This window comes from Hemiscyllium ocellatum, chromosome 4, assembly GCF_020745735.1.
Source record: "Hemiscyllium ocellatum isolate sHemOce1 chromosome 4, sHemOce1.pat.X.cur, whole genome shotgun sequence".
In the NCBI taxonomy this organism is placed as follows: Eukaryota; Metazoa; Chordata; class Chondrichthyes; order Orectolobiformes; family Hemiscylliidae; genus Hemiscyllium; species Hemiscyllium ocellatum.
The window spans coordinates 110,336,329-110,353,677 of record NC_083404.1 but is presented as its reverse complement, the minus strand read 5'-3'; the positions used below and the strand labels follow the sequence as shown (position 1 = coordinate 110,353,677).

Below are 17,349 nucleotides of genomic sequence, written 5' to 3'. Positions count from 1 at the left end.
AAGAGAGAGCCTCCATTTAGCATTTCCCTATAATTACTGATAACCTGCAGCACCTCAGGACTGTACTGAACGGCCAGCCGCAAACCCTGAAGTGACTCAACCCATTCTCCCCATGTCCCTACCCTGTCCCCCAGACCTGCACTTGGTGGTATCTTGAAAACGTAGGACTCACATCCTGACAGTTACAGGCGCCTGTTTAGAAAGTATAATGTGAAAAGAGGCTACGGGATCTGACCGACTCGTGCTAAGGCAGTGTAAGACGACAGTCGCGGGAGTTTGACAATTTGCTTTAGGGGGGAAAAAAAACTTTTTGTGGGCACTTTTCTTCCCAGTCGGGGATATGATGACGGTATTCCTTTAGAGACCTCGAAACCTAGTCAAAGATTGAGAAACCCGACACTGCAGCGGGAGGGTGGTCAGAATGGGATATAGATAGTAGGTCAGTCATTGTGAATGCAATCTGATCCCCGGCTGTCCCACTGACACAGTGCAACCAACTGGTATTGAAAATAAATAAATGTGGCAATTATCCTTGGATCGACGCCTTCTCCCTACTCTGTGTAGCGGGATATCACAGCCACCCCCGGATCGGAGGAATTCTGCGCTTAAGGATTCAAATTGGTAGCGACAGTTAAAAATAAATATGTGCCCGCAAGAAGCAGTGATCATCTGGGTCACAAGCGGTCCCTTCTCACAACACACAAAACCGAGCCATAGCAACACACCGTGGGCAGAGTGATGTCAAACTAATCCAAACCCATCTGAAGGGTTCCATTTGGAAAGGCACTCGTCCGGACCGGGAATTCGCTGGAGGATACGCTTAAACACTCGGTTCCCGATCCTCGAACAAGGGAGAGAGAGAGAGAGAGAGAGAATAAAGGAGGGAGGGCGGCCGTGGATTTGGGAGAGATGGTCTTGCAAGATTAAAGAAGGCTGCTCGCTTTTAAAAGGTCAGCCAGGAAAAGTTACAGTTGTACATGCAATTAACACAACAACAAAAAACTTGCAGGAGCCTGAGGGTTGATTTAAATCTCTCTCTCTCACACACACACACACACACAGACACAAACACACGTCCCAGGATCTGGCTCGGACTTCGCTCATCTGACCAGGAATTCATAAAAACTCAAAGCCCGGCGACAGACAGAACGAAAACCCTTCCAACGGGGCATGGGGCAAGTAAAGGGAGCTGGTAACACTGAGTAAACCATGGGTCTGCAGAGGGCGATTTTCTGGACTTTACTGTTTCATGTAAGTTTCGCTTTGAAGTGGGACTGTGCTTATGTAAACCCGCGAGTTGTCTTTACAAAGTGCGGAACATATTTAAGCCTAGCGATCGTAATTATGTGCTATATATTGACTTAAAAGATACAATCTGGCTCATAGAATTACTTTGTGATTGGGGTTATGTGTGATTTATGTACAGTATAAAAAATATGTTCACAAAGGCGTGAAACTCGTCCATTCGAATGGTTTGCATTAGAGTTTTCACCAGGAATTACTGCCCCCGCTCTAAACAGAGATGTTCCTTGGGTACCTCCGGGAACTGAGTGCTGCGGCATCTCTAAACTGGGAAGAGCTCATTGCTCTGGCTGCCGGGGCTAAACACATTGACCAGACAACACTCCCCACGCAGCTCAGGGTCATTGCTACACGGACTAAGATCAGCGGCCAGCAATGATCCGAGAGGGCGCATGGGGTAACAAGGCTCGGAGCCCTGACTCTCATATAGCACCTTCTTCCAGTATTCATGATAGGAGATGCCGGTGATGGACTAGGGTGGACAAAGTTCAAAACCACACAACACCACGTAATAGATCAACAGGTTTATTTGGAGGCACTCGCTTTCGAAACATTGCTTCTCCATCAGGTGGTTGAGAAACAGGACCATCAGACACAGAAATTATAGCAAAATACTCCAGTAGGATTGTCACTTTGGAATATGAGATTTCAGGGCATTTCTTTAACTTAACCGTACCCTTTCTCCCTGCCCTAGCTCGTAATTTACTCTATGTATTAATCGGAAAAGAATTTTGCTTAGAAATCGTAGTCAATCAAAAAGTCAGCGCTTAATTTATTCATTCAACTTGACAAATGATGTGACGGTGTGGTTCAAGTCTCATTGTGAATGTGAGACCTTTCAGATTGTATATATTCGCTGTTAAATGCTTTGGGACGTTCTGAAGTCTAATGTGAAAGCGTCTCCCCACCATCTTCCCAAGAGCACAGATGGGCGATAAGTGATGACCCAGGCGGTGTCACCCACATCCCACAGAGCAATAACACCCATCCAATTGCCACCTCAATTTGCCATCGTTACTCTTTTATTCAATGTCCTGATCCGTATGATACCAGGGCACTAAAGGTGGAATTGCCTCACAGTCTAATAGTGACAACTGACTATTTGGTTGGGTTCTGTGTATCTGGCACAAACCATCATGATGCACACCAACAAGTTTTTTAAAATATCTATTTCCCCCAATGCTTTTAATTTGTGCAATGCTGTCGATAAGTGCAATTCATTGGTATGTATTAATATTCACCCCATTGGATTAATGATTGCAAGAACTCAATGGCAGGTTGTTCAAGTGTTGCAAATAAAGGAGGAACATACAAGTCCGGAAGGCTATATTGTATTATGTCCCGCCATCCCAGGAAATGTTTCATTGAACAATAATGTGTCTCCCCTCCTTGATCTGACTAAAAGATCAGACTCCTTGCCAAGGGAGATTATCTCTTTTGCCATTCCAGCCCTGTGTCAAGTATCTAAATCCAAACTGTTTTTCAGTCGATTAACTTGTTAAACTGGTGACTAGAAAATCAGACGGCTAGAAATGAGAGGGAAATGCTAACAAGAAAACAAACTAACCTCTTTAAGCTAGAGAACACCTGAAAGGAAAGAAAAAATAATAACCTGCACTAATAGCAGACTATAATGTCCCCAAGTGTTTCATAGGATAATGACTAGACAAGAGTTAATACCAAGCCAAAGAAAACTCGACAGTCCTTGTTTTGTCAAATGAGAGAGAACTGTGAAGGTTTAGAGAGGAGATTGCTAAGTCTAAGGTCAAAACAGGGTAGGCTTTGACTGTCAATGGTGGGAGCAAAGGAATTGGAAGAGAGGGGAGAATGAATTCTTGCTGAGTGCCAGGGCTGGGAGGGTGAGTGAGATAGAAAACGGAGGGGTCCAGATTGCCAGAAGGGAGATTTGAAACAAGAATGAGATGTTGAAAATCTGAAGAGACAGTCAGTGTAGGTCAACAAGCACAAGGGTGTTGGAGGGATAGGGATAGGTTAGTATGTTAGGAAGGGTTTGGAGGGATATGGGCCGGGTGCTGGCAGGTGGGACTAGATTGGGTTGGGATATCTGGTCGGCATGGACAGGTTGGACCGAAGGGTCTGTTTCCATGCTGTACATCTCTATGACTCTATGTCATCTTAAAGAAGATGACAAAAATTAATCATTCAATCAGGCAGAGGAATAATGAGTACTGGCCATTCATTTCCATGATTTCGTCATTTTTGGTCATATCTACTGTGCAGCAAAACTGCTTATTTTGCAGACCTGAAGCAGAAATAGTAGGAATTTCATATGCTAACAAAATTTTTTATTTATTAGTTTATCTGGTTATACTGAGTCCCATGATGAGAGAAAGTAGCAGCTCTGTGCAATATTAGCAAGGGGCATGTTTTTCCTTTATCTGCTATTTTAATTAAAGTATTAATAGATTTACTTTAGAACGCCTAATTCATTTCTTACACAACAGTCAAAGGAATTTCTTACAGACTTTTTAATCCACCGATTAATAACACAGCTCGGCTGGGGTTCTACCTGGAAAGAGATTTGATTTTGCTGATAACTTTACCATATTTGTCGATGTGAATACGAAACAGAAAATCCAGATTCATTCTTGGAATGACTCTTGATTAAAATTGCAAAAAAAGCTTGAATGAGTCCACCGCTGATTAGCAAAGGTCCCTGTCATCAGAATGCTTTAGGAACATTGGAAAACAAAAATGGAGTATTTTCAGTTAAAACTAAATACAGCATAAATGCGAATGAATGGATTGAATCTAATTCTTAACATTTATTGCAGACTACATTTGGTTTTTGTTAAATATTCTTTCACTTCTAAAAACACCGATGTATTTTTGATGTGAGTAAAAGTGGTTTAATATCCGGAATTCAAGCTACTTGGCACAGGCGGTGAAGTCAGTTTGGGAAACTGTCACTCTCAGTTTGACAGAATTTGCAATCTCCTCTTAAATGTTCCAGTTTAACGTCCCTCGTTGTTAATTTATTAGTGGCAAGCATTACTGGCATTTTCTGTTTAACTTGAGACGACTTTTGTCACCTGTAGAAATATCTCAAAGCTTTTCAAGCTTTGAAGTGCGCAAATGTGGCAACCATCTAGCCTGAAACATGGTTGAGATAGATATTGGCTAAGCTTTTAACTAATCTGAGCTGTGCTCCTGTGTGATCTCTGACATCCATCTGAAGGGGCAATTTAAATACTTCAATTTAAATTCTTACCTAATAAGACCATTAAAAAATAAGAACAGGAATAGGCCATTTGACCCTCCAAACCAACTTTGCTATGCAATAGAATTATGGCTGATCTAACAACCCTTATGTCCACTTTCCTGCCCTTTTTCCATGATTCCTCAACGGATCAAAAGTCTATCTATCCCAGCCTTAAACAAGACCTCTGCCTTCACAACTCTCTGTGGCAAGGAATTTCAATGACTCATAACTCTTAGAAAAAAGAAATTCCTCCTCATCTCAGTCTTAAATTGGCACCCCTTAATTCTGAGACTATGCCTCCTATTCCTAATCTCTCCCGTGAGGGGAAATATCTGCTCAGCATTCTCCCTTTCAAGCCCCACAAGAATCCCATATGTTTCAACAAGATCATTTCTCACTCTCCTAAACTCCAATGAGTAGAGTCCCAACCTATTTAACCTTTGCTCATAAATCAATCCCTCCATACCAGGAATGAGGGAGAGTAAATGGCAAAATGGCACTTCCTCACATCTCGAATTGCCCTGACAACAGTGAGAGTCAGCCACGCATTGTGGAATTAGAGTCACGCAGGGGTCAGTCCAGGTAGAAATGACTTCTAGTTCCTCTGAATTAATTCAGTTGTTAAATCAAACTGGAATCATTCATAGTTCCTTTTATCAGGAGCCAGCTCACAAAATGCCAGACTTATTTCATAACTTTTCATAGTAGAACTTGACTTCATGACTGTCCAATGGCGGTTCAGTGCATGACCATTAGGCTTCTGTGCCTTTCAGCAATGCCTCAACAAGAAACAGACTGCATAGATTTCATAACAGATAGCTGCAGAAAATACTGGAATTGCTCAGCAGGTCCGGCAGTACCTATATATAGAGAGAGAAATATAAAAGTTAATGTTTCAGATTTGTGACCTTGCATCAGCTCAGCATGAAAAGAATCCTAATTAAAAAAAACAATTATTCTTTTTTACAGCATTTCATTCTCAGTAAATGAATCGAGTTATTAGAAAACATTCAGCAAAGTTACACAAGTAAGATTCCCAGATGGAATTAAAGTTCACAGAATTTTAGGAGAATGGGTAAGAAGCTGATCAGTATCAAATACACAAGACTCAGACAGGGAGTCATTGCTTCCCCTGCAAGCAGACCTTTCAGAACTGGCATACTTGTCAGTGGCAGATCATTTACCTCTAATCACACCTCCATGCCAGTAAATTGCAATTTTCTCCTCAAAGATGATCTCACTTATATTGGAGCACAGTAGGCTTTGCATCCATTCAATGGCTTGACATGACTTTGATCAGTCAGTCAATTAAACATTGCAGAATGAGCTCCTAATGCATTCAAGTAGTTGGCATTGGGAGATTGACAGGATTGCTACTGCTTCTTTGTCTTGGCATCCACTTTTGCCTGATCTCAGTAGCTTAGGAGGCTTTGTGTTAAATACATTACATGAATGCAAGTTACTATATTACAGTAATGGATGAGCAATGGGAACGCAGTCTTGTGGATGTCCACCTGTTTCGTATTTGGGTTGCTATATGGAAATTCCATGTAAGTAGCTGGTATACATCCTCAGGTACCTGCAGGAATCAAAAGCAGCCAGCTGCCTCAAGGCGAGACACACGTATCTTTGTTTAAGATAAAAAGATTCATATGACAACAAGTGTAAGGTAGGATATTTAATGTTGATTCCCTAGCAACTATGGTAATAGGATGGGATACTATTCTTGTTCAGTGGTGCTGGAAGAGCACAGCAGTTCAGGCAGCATCCAATGAGCAGCAAAATCGATGTTTCGGGCAAAAGCCCTTCATCAGGAATAAAGGCAGTGAGCTGGAAGCATGGAAAGATTAGCTAGAGGGGGGTGGGTGGGGAGAGAGTAACATAGAGTACACTGGGTGAGTGGGGGAGGAGATGAAGGTGATAGGTCAGGGAGGAGAGAGTGGAGTGGATAGGTGGAAAAGAAGCTAGGCAGGTTGGACCAGTCCGGACAAGTCATGGTGACAGTGCTGAGCTGGAAGTTTGAAACTAGGATGAGGTGGGGGAAGGGGAAATGAGGAAGCTGTTGAAGTCCACATTGATGCCCTGGGGTTGAAGTGTTCCAAGGCGGAAGATGAGGCGTTCTTCCTCCAGGCGTCTGGTGGTGAGGGAGCAGCGGTGAAGGAGGCCCAGGACCTCCATGTCCTCGGCAGAGTGGGAGGGGGAGTTGAAATGTTGGGCTATGTGGCGGTGTGGTTGACTGGTCTGGGTATCTTGGAGATGTTCCTTAAAGCGCTCTGCTAGAAGGCGCCCAGTCTCCCCAATGTAAAGGAGACCACATCGGGAGCAACGGATACAATAAATGATATTAGTGGATGTGCAGGTAAAACTTTGATGGATGTGGAAGGCTTCTGGGCCTCCTTCACTGCCGCTCCCTCACCACCAGACGCCTGGAGGAAGAACGCCTCATCTTCCGCCTCGGAACACTTTAACCCCAGGGCATCAATGTGGACTTCAACAGCTTCCTCATTTCGCCTTCCCCCACCTCATCCTAGTTTCAAACATTTCAGCACTGTCACCATGACTTGTCCGGACTGGTCCAACCTGCCTATCTTCTTTTCCACCTATCCACTCCACCCTCTCCTCCCTGACCTATCACCTTCCTCTCCTCCCCCACTCACCCATTGTACTCGATGCTACTCTTTCCCCACCCCACCCTCCTCTAGCATATCTCTCCACGCTTCAGGCTCACTGCCTTTATTCCTGATGAAGGGCTTTTGCCCGAAACGTCGATTTCGCTGCTCGTTGGATGCTGCCTGAACTGCTGTGCTCTTCCAGCACCACTGATCCAGAATCTGCTTTCCAGCATCTGCAGTCATTATTTTTACCTACTATTCTTGTTGATCTTTCTTACTAAACTTCAAAAAGGATAACATAGTAACATTTTGCATTTATTTATATAGGGGTCTAATGCAACCAGTCAAATTATATGAAAGGGATTGGTAAGCCTGAATCCTACCGTACTTATTATTCCAGCAAAAGTAACAACAATCTGCATTCACATAACACCTTTTATATAGAAAAATGACCCAAAATGCATCAACGAGATTAAATCAGTCAAAAAATTGATAACATAGTGACCAAAGAATAAAAACATGTCCCTTCACCATATGTACTGCAGTCTCTCAAAAAGAAGGTTTATCTTCCCATAATACAGTGAGAGACAGGCAATTAAGAACTGGTCTTACTGGTTATACCTGTAGAGCATGTACAAAATGTTCTTGCATTTGAGTCAGAGTTAATGGATTCAAACTTAATGCAAAACATCTCTTGTATAGAAATGTTAAAGATATCATTCTAAGCTGAAAAACTTCAATCTATTGCACTACATGAAAAAATGCAGGAAGCTCCCCTGGTTAATAACCTTCTGACCAATGTGTTCCACCGATCAATCACACAAATGTATAGGTGAGAGCCTTTCCATACTATTGTCAATTCTCAGGTGTCTGTTGCAGCAGAATACAATACTGCTTGTTCAGCACAAATCATAAGATTCCTGCTATCAGAATTGATTTTAGTGGCTTGAAATTCTCACAATACAAAAGGCTTAAAAACAAATGAGATATATGTAAATTAATAATCATCTAAATATAACTGGAATGCTAAACAGCACAGTTTGCAGTTCTACAATGTGTAACCTCATTAGTGCATTTTGCTTTTTCTGAACAAAATCTTTAAAAAGCATGCATCTTTAAAAATCTTTAAAAAACAAACCAACATTGGAAGTAAGCCAGATGTACATCATATGGAGACCCCAGTCTGATTTTGTTAACCATATGACTTGGGTATGCTTTTTTTTAAACAGTGTGTGGGCATTGCTGGCAAAGCAAACATTTGTAGCCATCCTAAGAATCCTTGCACTAACTGGTTTCCTAGACCACTTCAGACAGTAGTCCACCATATGATGTGGAGCTGGACGCATATGCAGTATTGGTGAGCATGGTGGATTTCCTTCTCTGAAGGGCGTTAGTTGTTACCACAATCAAAACTAGTGGTTATGCTCACGATAGGGGTCATGGTCATGGTCAAAACTAAAATTCTGCCGTCTGTCACGGTAAAAGTTAAACACAAGTCATCAAAGCATTAGCTGGATCTTGAGAAACTGGTCCAGTGACCTTACCATTACACTATCACCTCTGATGGATGTCAGCATTAAGTATGAGTTTTCTGTTGCTAATTGTAAGGGCACTTAGCTTCCTCACATCCTCTTTTTACTCATCTCACAGTAAACAGTGGTACAGATAATGGTGGGAGGATTGGTGATGCTGCTCATGGTAGTGAGGAAGCTGATTGTAGTGTTGAAGATGGTGGAAATACTAGGATGATAATGTACATTGTGATGGAGGTGCCATTGGAGGTATTGGAAATAATGATGGTGATAGTGGTGAGGATGTTAGAGATAATGTAAATGAGAATGATGATGGAAGTATTTGAGGTGGAGTTGGTTGTGATATTTATGTTGTTGAAGGCACTGGAGTTTCTGATGATGGTGTCAATGTGGAAATCATCATGGAAGTGAGGTTAAAGCTGTTCATAGAAGTGGCACCAAAGTGATGCAGATAGCTGTGATGGTATTAGTTATGGAGATCCTTATGGATGTGGTGAACAGGGCTGTCGTGTTTGTGGAGATGATGACAGAGGTAATGGAAATGGATGGGGCACATGGTTATGGAGATTTCTTTTATTGTGGAGCAGGCATCACTGGCTATTGTCCATCTGTAGTTGCCCTTTAGAAGATGGTGGTGAGTGCCTTCTTGAACTGCTGCACTCCACATACTGTAGGTTGCCCTACAATGTCCTTATACAGGAAATTGCAGGTGGAGGTGCAGAAGGTATTACTGGTACAGATAACGGTGAAGTGACAGAGACAACGGCTTGAGAGAAGGATGATGGTAGTGAAGACCATAAATTGTATTGTTATTTAAACTTCAAAGGATGGACAATATCACAGGCAATTGGAATCTTCTAATGTTCCATAATGACAAACATATCCAACCTGTGGTCTGAAAGAATGAAACTGATTGAATAATCTGTTTCTTTTAACCTAGGCAACTCAGTACTGTCTGTAGTTATGTTGCTTAACTGTTGGTGGTTCCTGTTTATATTTTGTTGGCCTCAAAAGGAATTGTTCTTGCTGCTGTTGCCGTACTGGTGAATAAGTTCCAAATAATAACATCCAAATCTATTATTATCAGGAACATGAGAAATATGCAGAGTGATGGGAACAGATTTAAACTTTATATGTGGCCCATGGGCTCCCTGGTAAACAGCAACTTAACTCACAAAGGCCAACATTTTGAAACCTTTGATCTAAGGTATGTGCTCCCATCTAAACAAAAAGGGAAACTCACAATCCCTTGCCAATTGGCCTATAATTGACCACTTAGTGGAACTGCAGAGTCATGTACAGTGCCTCATCATTTCAATTTTCTTCTCATATACATGAAGCCAGCATTTGTGTAATTTCCAGTTGGGAACTTCAACCATGGATGATGTTATCTTTTAGAATATTGCGAGTGTATGCTTGCAACATTTTGGAGCAACAATGTGATTGAGATTGGCAAGTTATCTTCCGGGAAAATCGCTATAAAAAAGATGCATTCTGTAACTCCTTTCCATGATGCAATGGAATACCTTACACTCTACACTTCAGTTATATAACAGAATAAATGTATAATCATTCCCCTGTTCTCTGTTAGTTAACTCAGTGAAGTCAGTGAACAATCTAGAACCAAATTTCTTGACAATGACTTGGAGAAAAGTCAGTCAATTAGAAACTGCTCTTGATTACTGTTAGGTAATCTGACTCAGTTGTGACTGTCATCCATTCCACAACAAAATAGCCTGTGCAGGACAGATCAAATAGATTTTTATGTCCCAGATGATTTAAAAGAATGAAAAGTTTGATAAGGTTCCATGAATGCCCTGTCCTGTGTTTCCAGTGTGTGCAGCTCTAGAAACTAGAACCACAAATTTGAAAAGTCTACTTTCTTGTCCAAGCGCAGAACTAACACATACAGGTTGTTCTGCTATAATGCGTTTCACTAACACAAATTCGCTACAATATGATTGACGAATTGGGACACTGTTTTTAAAGTGCAAAAGTTTAAAGCATGTATCAGTTCTAATGTGATTCCAGCCTCTTTAGTTTAAATGGTGCTGCTATTATGCGATTTTCTTATAACACAGGATTGCGCGAGAACAGAACTATCGCGTTATAGCAGAACTCACGGTACAAATAATTCGAGAATCCAAATGTTAAAGACAAATTGTTTGGAATTTATCAACAGAGTTCCTGTTCTAAAATGAAGCATTTACACAACAAAAGTGTGACAAATAATAGTCAGAGTCTAAATAAAACTACAATGCTGACATCAATCATCCTAGCCATAGAAAGAGAACATCAGTCATGGCTCTGATTGCTGTCCAGTGGCCCATACTGGAAAGTGTTCAGCTGAGCTCGCCACACAACAATAGCCCATGTTTCAAGCAGAGCCATCCACATTGCTAGTATTAATGAGCTGAAAGAATAGCAACCTCTTCTTAAGGTTGTGGCCATCCTGTTCATGGCAGGCTAGTGTAATCAAAGCTGACTCCATGTTTATTTCTGTTGACTGGAAAGGTAAGAGTTCTTTAATTGACAGCTTGTCTCAATTAGCAGCTTAAACACACCCCAACATTTCCCCCCATAAGTAATAGACACTGCATGTACTATATTTCTTTGGCAGTAATCGTTTGGAAGGTAATTGCCTAGTAATATTATCACTAGACCCAGGTAATGTTCTGGGGAACTGGGTTCAAATCTTGCTATGGCGGATGGTCGAATTCTAATCCACCACAAGTCTGAAATTAAGAATCTAATGATAACCATGATTGTCGGAAAAGCCCATCTGGTTCACTGATGTCTTTTAGGGAAGGAAATTGTTGTCCTTACCTGGTCTGACCTACATGTAATTCCAGAGCCACAGGAATGTGATTGACTCTTAATTGGCCTCTGGACAATTAAGGACAGATAATAAATGCTGGCCGAGCCAGTGACACCAACATCGTGTAAATACATTTTTTAAAAATTCAAGCCAATTAACTTTACCAAAAACGTCCACTTAGCAATTTTGTTTGAATCAACCTGTTTATAACATACCTCTCGAACAGGTAGGACTCAAACCCAGAGGGTTCAGAGGGAAGGGTTCTATCATTACCCTACAAGAGTCCTGAAACCTCAGATTCTTTCGAACCAGTGTCCTAAAGATGTTAGTTTTGTAATGGACAACAGTACAGGAGATAGCCAGGTTTATAAACACGTTACATTCCTGAGCACATTTGTAAGTTGAAAATGTGTTGCTGGTTAAAGCACAGCAAGTTAGGCAGCATCTCAGGAATAGGGAATTCGACGTTTCGAACATAAGCCCTTCATCAGGATGAAGGGCTTATGTTCGAAACGTCGAATTCCCTATTCCTGAGATGCTGCCTAACCTGCTGTGCTTTAACCAGCAACACATTTTCAGCTGTGATCTCCAGCATCTGCAGACCTCATTTTTTACTCGACACATTTGTAAGTTGATTTGTACAAGCTGGGATGCGTTATAGTACAATATAAAATATTCACTTTTAGTGTGAGGAAATGTCCTCATATCAGATCCTTAAAATTAATCATTAGATGGAAACTCATTCATAAGAATGAGCCGTCATAACTTATTGTTTATAAATTGGGGACCCTCTGTTCTTGGCTTTACTAGCTGAGCTATCAAAGGAGAGCCCACATTGCACTTACATAAAACTATAACATAGCAAAACATCCCAGGGTGCTTCACAATCAAATTTATAAACAAAATGGCTAGAGTTGAAGGGCAATGAAGTGCTCAGAGAGTTGTAGGATTGTAGAAGGTGAGAAAGAGAGACATAGAGAGAGAGAAAGTGACAGATGGATTGGAACACAGGAATGAGAAATTAATATTTGAGACATTATTCAATCAGAATCTAACATAGATCAGCAAGTATCCAAAAGAATGAAAGCAAGGGAACACAAATCCTGAATTGACCACATGCCTGTTTTCTTTCATCCATACTGATTGGGATTCTGAGAAAAACTGAAAAGGAAACTATTAGCCCTGATTCAGGATTCATGGTCTAATCCAGGAACAATTCCAAAGCTGTCATTAGTTTGATGAGATTCTAAACAAGAGATTTTCTTCTAGTAAATTGTTGCGCATGTTAATAATTCCATTTGCAATGTATATAAAAGGACAAGGAGTTCACCTTCCTCAAGCGATCACAATAGTCCAGTTAGGTAAACTGGTTATTCTTTTAACATCAGTGTGAAAAATGATTTGCCAAAAAAGCTGAAGTGCCTCTGCTTCTAAATAGTTAACTAATACCACATAGAGTGACCTCAAGTTTCTCAGAAAAGTAAGAAAGTGTTGCAGAAAAGCATTTTTAATGGACCTTTAACTTTCTCACAGTTGTATTGCAACACTAGCTATCCCTAGGTTTCTGCCAATGTTGCTCTGAAATCAAGTACACACCAATGCATGGAAAGGTTCAGGAATACTGCAATCATTTTCTTACATCCTTCTGTAAAGTATCTGTTTTCTGTTAGTACTTTACCACTGTGAAGTGGCTGAGGAATGCAGATTTATGAGCAGCAATAATAATATTTGTCAGCGATTAGGACTGAGAGATAGCCTATCTCATTATTGGCGGAAATGTAATGAGAGATACTGGCCTAGAAGTTATCTCAAGCAGTTCCTGTTTTATAGATGTAAATGTATTCAACATGGCAGACTCAATCTGCACCAGAAATGCAGCACCTACCTTATTTGTAAAAGCTGTATCATAGATTTCATTTCAGCATACACCAAATATGGGTTCTAACTCAATCCTCCATTGTGAAATGCAATTATGCCTGTCCGCAACATTCTCACGAGTATTACAGCTGTACCAGTGATCTGTAAAAGTCAGCTTTGATTTTCATTATTTTAATTTGAAGACAGGAGAATCACAGTTCAGTTCATCCTTCAACCTGCTTGCCCACCTCCACCTTGATGCCCCCTGTGAGCTAGAGCCACAGTGGGCATCTGCAACCTGCTGGAATGAAAACATTAGAGCTGGAGCTCCAAATCCTCATTCTTCTGTTCTCCATCCTCTCTATGGCACCTTATGCTGCATTAGAATCACAAGGTAATTCAGGCACCATTTAGGCTGTTACATCCCATTGGTTCAGACAAATATCACCAAAGAAATATTTTATCCAAATTTAGTTCCCATTGAAATTTTAAAGGGAGCTTTGAAATACACAGAGGTTCATTAATAAACGAATTGAAACTCTGATGCATTACGGAAATTGAATTCAGTTTTAATCCTGTGCACAAGCATCCCATAGCTATACTCCAAGAAATACAGTGAGAATTCTCTCCAGTACCCTGGCCAATATTTGTCTCTCATTCAACATGAATGAAAATTAATTATCTAGCGATCTATTGCATTGCAGAAGACAGATCAATCAAGTCTGGTCGCCTCAACAACATAGGCTTCTATACCACTTGAGCCTGAAGAAATTGCATGGGATTAAATTTCCCATTTTTATTTCAAGTATTATTAATTTATGGGCTAATGGCTTGACATGCACAAATGGATTGGGGTGCTTTCTGTGATGATCACGTCAAAAGAACTTTATTGACTCTCTTGAAGTATCCCGAGGTAAACGTGCTAAACAGCTTCTTTTGACAAGTAAATAGTGTGGATGCATGATTCAATCCTTTACTAAGCTGTGTATTTGTCTAGTTTTGTTCAATGAGGTGCCATTGTACGAGAGTGAGGATAGCTTTTGCTTTTAGTAGTGGCGGTTAAGTGAGCATGTGAACCCCACCCCATGTTCTCACAGACCCTTTCTCCAATATTGGTTTTTGACCCATTGTCTGTGTTGTTATGGAAAAAGTCTGTTGTTGTAGAGACAGGTTAAGTGAGTTGGCATAATCTTGACAATGGAATATGATGTGGCATTTTTGGAAGTTATGGCACTTTGGCAGGAAGAATTGAGAAGCTGAAAACTGTTTAAATTGAGAAAGACTGCAGAAATCCGAGGAGCAGAGAGATTGGAGAGTTCTTGCCCATGAATCACAAAAGAAACAAACATCCAAGTTCAGTAGATGTCAGAGGCAGCAAAGAAATGTTGGACTTTATTACAAAAGGAATACAGTGTAAAGTCAGGAGGTTTTGATAAATGCAAAGCTGTCAGACCCAAACAGATAGCCCAACCATCTTCAGATGCTTCGTCAATGACTTTCCCTCCATCATAAGTTCAGGAGTGGGGATGTTTGCCAATGTTTGCACAATGTTCAACACCATTCATGACTCCTCAGATACTGAAGCTGTCATCGCTCAAATGCAACATGATCTGGATAATCTTAAAGTAATATTCAAACCACATAAATGCAAGGCAATAGGCACCTCCATCAAAAGACAGTTTAATCACCAGTCCTTGACATTCAATGGTGTTATCATCACCAAACTTCTTACTATCAACATCCTGGATGTCACCACTGACCAGAAACTCAACTGGAGTCACCACACAAAAGCAGTGGCTACAAGAGCAGGACAAAGGCTCAGAATTCTGCAGGAACTAACTCCACAATGCCTGTTCACCTCTATAAGGCACAAATCAGGGTTACGATGGTATTCTCTCCACCTGCCTGGATGGGTGCAGCTCTAACAACACTCAAGAAGCTTGAGACCATTGAGGACAAAGAAGCCCACTTGATTGACACCATATCCTCAAGCATCCACTCACTCCAACACCAATACTCAGTAGCAGCAGTGTGTACTATCTACAAGATGCAATGCAAAAGTTCATCAAAGATCCTGAGACAGGACCTTTCAAACCCATGACCGCTTCAGTTTAGAAGGAAATATTCATCTTATATTTATCTACAATAGATAAATGGGAATACTGCTATCTGCAAGTTTCTTTCCATGCCACTCACCATCCTGACTTGGAAAACCATTGCTGTTCCTTTACTGTTCCTGGGTCAAAATCCTGGAGTTCCCTCACAGTAGGCATTGGAGGTCAACCTACTGCATGGGGGCTGCAGCCGTTCAAAAAGGCAGCTCACCATGACCATCTCAAGGGCAACTAGGGACTGGCAATAAATGCTGTCCAGCCAGCAACACCCACATCCCATGAGAGACGATCTCACTGAAACATACAACATTCTTAGGAGACATAGATGCAGAGTAGTTGTTTCTCCATGTGAGAGAGGATAGGACCAGATGGCATAATCTAAGATTAAGGCATTGCCTTTTTAAGATGGGGATGAGGAGGAAATTCGTCATTCAGGAGTAGTGTGTCTTGATTTCTTTATCACAGAGCACTGTCAAGTCTGGGTCATTAAGTAAAGAAAGGGTGCAGAGGAGGTTCACTGGGATGTTCCCTGGTTTGGAGGGCGCTAGCTATGAAGAGAGGTTGAGTAGGTTAAGATTATTTTCATTAGAAAGATAGAGGTTGAGGGGGAACCTGATTGAGGTCTACAAAATCATAGGAAGTATAGACAGGGTGGATAGCAAGAAGCCTTTTTCCCAGAGTGGGAGACTCAATTATGAGGAGTTCACTGTGAGAGGGGAAAAGTTTCAGGGAGATATGCATGGAAAGTTCTTTACACAGAGGGTGGTAGGTGCCTAGGATAGAGACGGGCACAACAGCATCATTTAAGATGCATCTCGACAGATACATGAATGAGCAGGGAACAGAGAGGAACAGATCCTTGGAAAATAGATGACAAGTTTATATAGAGATTCTAGATTGGCGCAGGCTTGGAGAGCTGAAGGGCCTGTCCTGTGTTGTAATTTTGTTTTTATATTAAAGGATACAATAATCAAATTTTTAATCAGCTAGGGAACCAAGGGTTACAGAGAAAAGATGCAAAAGTGGAGTTGAGGATTATCAGAACAACCACAGTCTCATTGAAAGACAGACCTGACTTGATGGGCAGAATGGCAAAATGGACTGCTTCTGCTCCTATGTCCTATGGTCCTACAGACACCAAGCAGTTTCCAGTCCTAGCAACAATTACTGTAAGTGGAAGTCAGATGGGGAGGGGGTAGAGAACACCTGTGTTGTACTCCCAAAACAAGCCATGACAGTCTATCCTGACAACACTCACTGTTTAGGCTTAAGCAAAAAGAGTAGCCACTTGTTGGAAAGCATCTGGTACCTGTGGCATCATATCCCTGTGAGTCAGTGCTTCGGGAGAAGAGAGACCTGGCACAGAGATTAAGGAGGATACATGTTAAAACTGTCATTTTGACATGTAGGGGCCTGGAAACATGTTTTCAATAAAAAGTTCAATCAAGAACCAAAATCTTCAAAAAACTAGTTCCTCTCACTGACATTTTGAAACATTTAAGACAAATTAAAAAGCTGGAATTCTTTGCTTTTGGCACTTGATCCAGATAAAATAAATTACTTCTAAACCATTTTACTTTGTGCACCCCAATCATTTTATTAAACCTTGCAACTCAATGCTAGAAAACAGAAAAAATGAAAGTGGTCAGAATTGAGTACAGCCGCTGTAAAATTGATAACATTTATTGGAATTGAGTGAAATTGATTTAAGAAAAAAAGTCACAATAAATAAAATGATTTTGGTTTATTTAAGAGGTGTAACTGACTTGTGTAATCAGCCAATTTTTGACAAGATTAAATATATTTATGAACTAAATCTGGTGTTCCATTCCAATTTGAGGTTCCTCAATGTCTCATTCTCAATCCCATGTTTAGCCAGATTTTTGGAAAG

General features: G+C 40.9%; 1 protein-coding gene across 1 annotated transcript in view; it reads left to right on the top strand.

Annotated features, from left to right (window-relative positions):
• The first annotated feature begins 693 nt into the window (after positions 1-693).
• Positions 694-17,349, top strand: part of LOC132815489 (corticotropin-releasing factor receptor 2-like) — a 207,933-nt gene continuing 191,277 nt past the window's right edge. The window contains exon 1 of the mRNA XM_060824454.1: positions 694-1,251. Within this exon, the coding sequence (XP_060680437.1) occupies positions 1,210-1,251 (42 nt within the window). The 5' untranslated portion in view covers positions 694-1,209. The remainder of the gene's footprint in view (positions 1,252-17,349) is intronic.